This window comes from Trypanosoma equiperdum, assembly GCF_001457755.1.
Source record: "Trypanosoma equiperdum strain OVI genome assembly, contig: ctg_648, whole genome shotgun sequence".
NCBI classification, from domain to species: Eukaryota; Euglenozoa; class Kinetoplastea; order Trypanosomatida; family Trypanosomatidae; genus Trypanosoma; species Trypanosoma equiperdum.
In genome coordinates this window covers 407-2,051 of record NW_027124585.1, presented here as the reverse complement: position 1 = coordinate 2,051, position 1,645 = coordinate 407, and the positions used below count along the sequence as shown (strand labels likewise).

General features: G+C 49.4%; 1 protein-coding gene across 1 annotated transcript; it reads right to left on the bottom strand.

Annotated features, from left to right (window-relative positions):
• Window positions 1-306: 306 nt before the first annotated feature.
• On the bottom strand, window positions 307-1,110 carry TEOVI_000306900 (Trypanosomal VSG domain containing protein, putative; the record flags this gene model as incomplete). The annotated part of the gene is made up of 1 exon (XM_067226048.1): window positions 307-1,110. The coding sequence occupies one exon, from the start codon at window positions 1,108-1,110 to the stop codon at window positions 307-309; it is 804 nt and encodes a 267-aa protein (XP_067082149.1).
• Between the last annotated feature and the right edge of the window lie 535 nt (window positions 1,111-1,645).

Here is a 1,645-nt window from a genome sequence, read left to right as displayed (position 1 = left end):
CTGAAGATCCTGCCGCACTCCATCTTCTTTCCGCCGCGCTTGTATGTATTCTTCAAGTTTGTCTGCCGCGTCAGATAGGGAGTTGTACCAGCTTATTGCGTTTGCTTTTCCCGTTCCGGTCGGTTTCAGTGCTTTTGTGTAGTCGACGCATCCGCCGTTGTTGCTACTTTCGCAGCTGCCGTCGTTTTTTGCTGTGCCGATGTGAATCGCGTCGAGTTCCCCTTGTGTGTGTGAGCGAAGTTGGGCATCAAAGTTGAGCAGCGCTGCCCTTATTGTTTGCGCTGTCAAGCTTGGTTTCGCAATTTCTTAACACGTCGCTGTTATTCTTGTGGCATCCGCTGTGGCCGCACTGTTGCTCCACGCCGTGGTGTCGTCTTCCACATTGTATCCGCAAATATGCTTGTCCTGAGTAGTGTCCCGCGCGCAAAGACATGTTATGTCACCCCTAAGTGAGATGCCCGCTTTCGTGCCTTCGCAGTCAGTTTTCCGGGTTCCTGTTGGTGTCCACTTGTCCTGCGCTTCGCCGCTTAGCGGCCGTGTTTGCTTTCCCAACAGAAATCTTGCAGGGCGTAGTTTACCGCCTCCTGTGCCGCATCTAGTGTCGGTTTTACTGTTTGTTGGTAATTTTTTGTAGACGGCCTCGGCGTCCGTTGCTAGATCGCCTATTGCCGTTTGGGTTCGCTTGCCTAGCGCCGTCTCCTGAATGCCGGGGAAAACCTTCAGAGTTGTGCCTGCTTCGTGTTTGCCCGCTGTCCTAATTTTTGCACTTTTCCATTTGTTATAATCTGGATGGCATTCGATTGGTTGGTTGCTTCCACTGCACTTTGGGGCGGGTGCAGGCTCTGTTGGTTCTTTGCTGGGGAATTTGCTTTGCCACGCGAGTGAACTGGCACTCATGTTCAAGCCCTCAATGACATCGACATCGCCTCCGTCAAGCGTCGCCTTTCCTAGATTTTTCGCTGTTTGTTTTGCTTTCTCGACGAGGGTGCACATCGCGCGATACTGCTGTCCGTTTTTTGCGTCGCCAGCTTTGCCTTGAACGTGGCGTTCGAGCGCGCGTACCTGCAGTACGGCTATAAGCAGTACCACGGTTCGCATCGGTAGCTCCATTGCTTCTTGGCTCACTCTCTCAAATCTTGGCAGAGTAGAAACTTTTAGGGAAACTTTAGGGTAGCTGAGGCTAAAGAAGAAAAAATAACCTATTAGTTGCGGCTGGTCGCTCCGGTGATATGACTTGTATAGCGAGTTTGCTTTGGGGCACTTAGGGATTTCTGCTGGAACAGTTCGCCTCGACGGAGTGCTAACTTCTTTTTTTTAATCTCAGCGTGTGAGCTCATAGAAGCCTCAGCGGTGCTTTTTTGCTTGCCGTCAAGCGAGAATTTGGATGGACTACCCTTTTTGTTGGCAACGCTATGTGAACTGTTGAAAATCAGGTTGACTGAAAAGTGAGTGGGTACTTACCTCCTATAATTCGATGTAGCCGTTGCCACTTTGCGTTTTGACAGGTTTTCAAAACTTCCTAGCTTTAAACAAATTCCCTTCTTTTAACGCATCACCACAAATACTCTCATAAGCGAGATTCAATTTCTCTCCGGATTCTGCGCAAGTTCACAACTTCCAAAGAATGTAATTCTTATTAAATTGC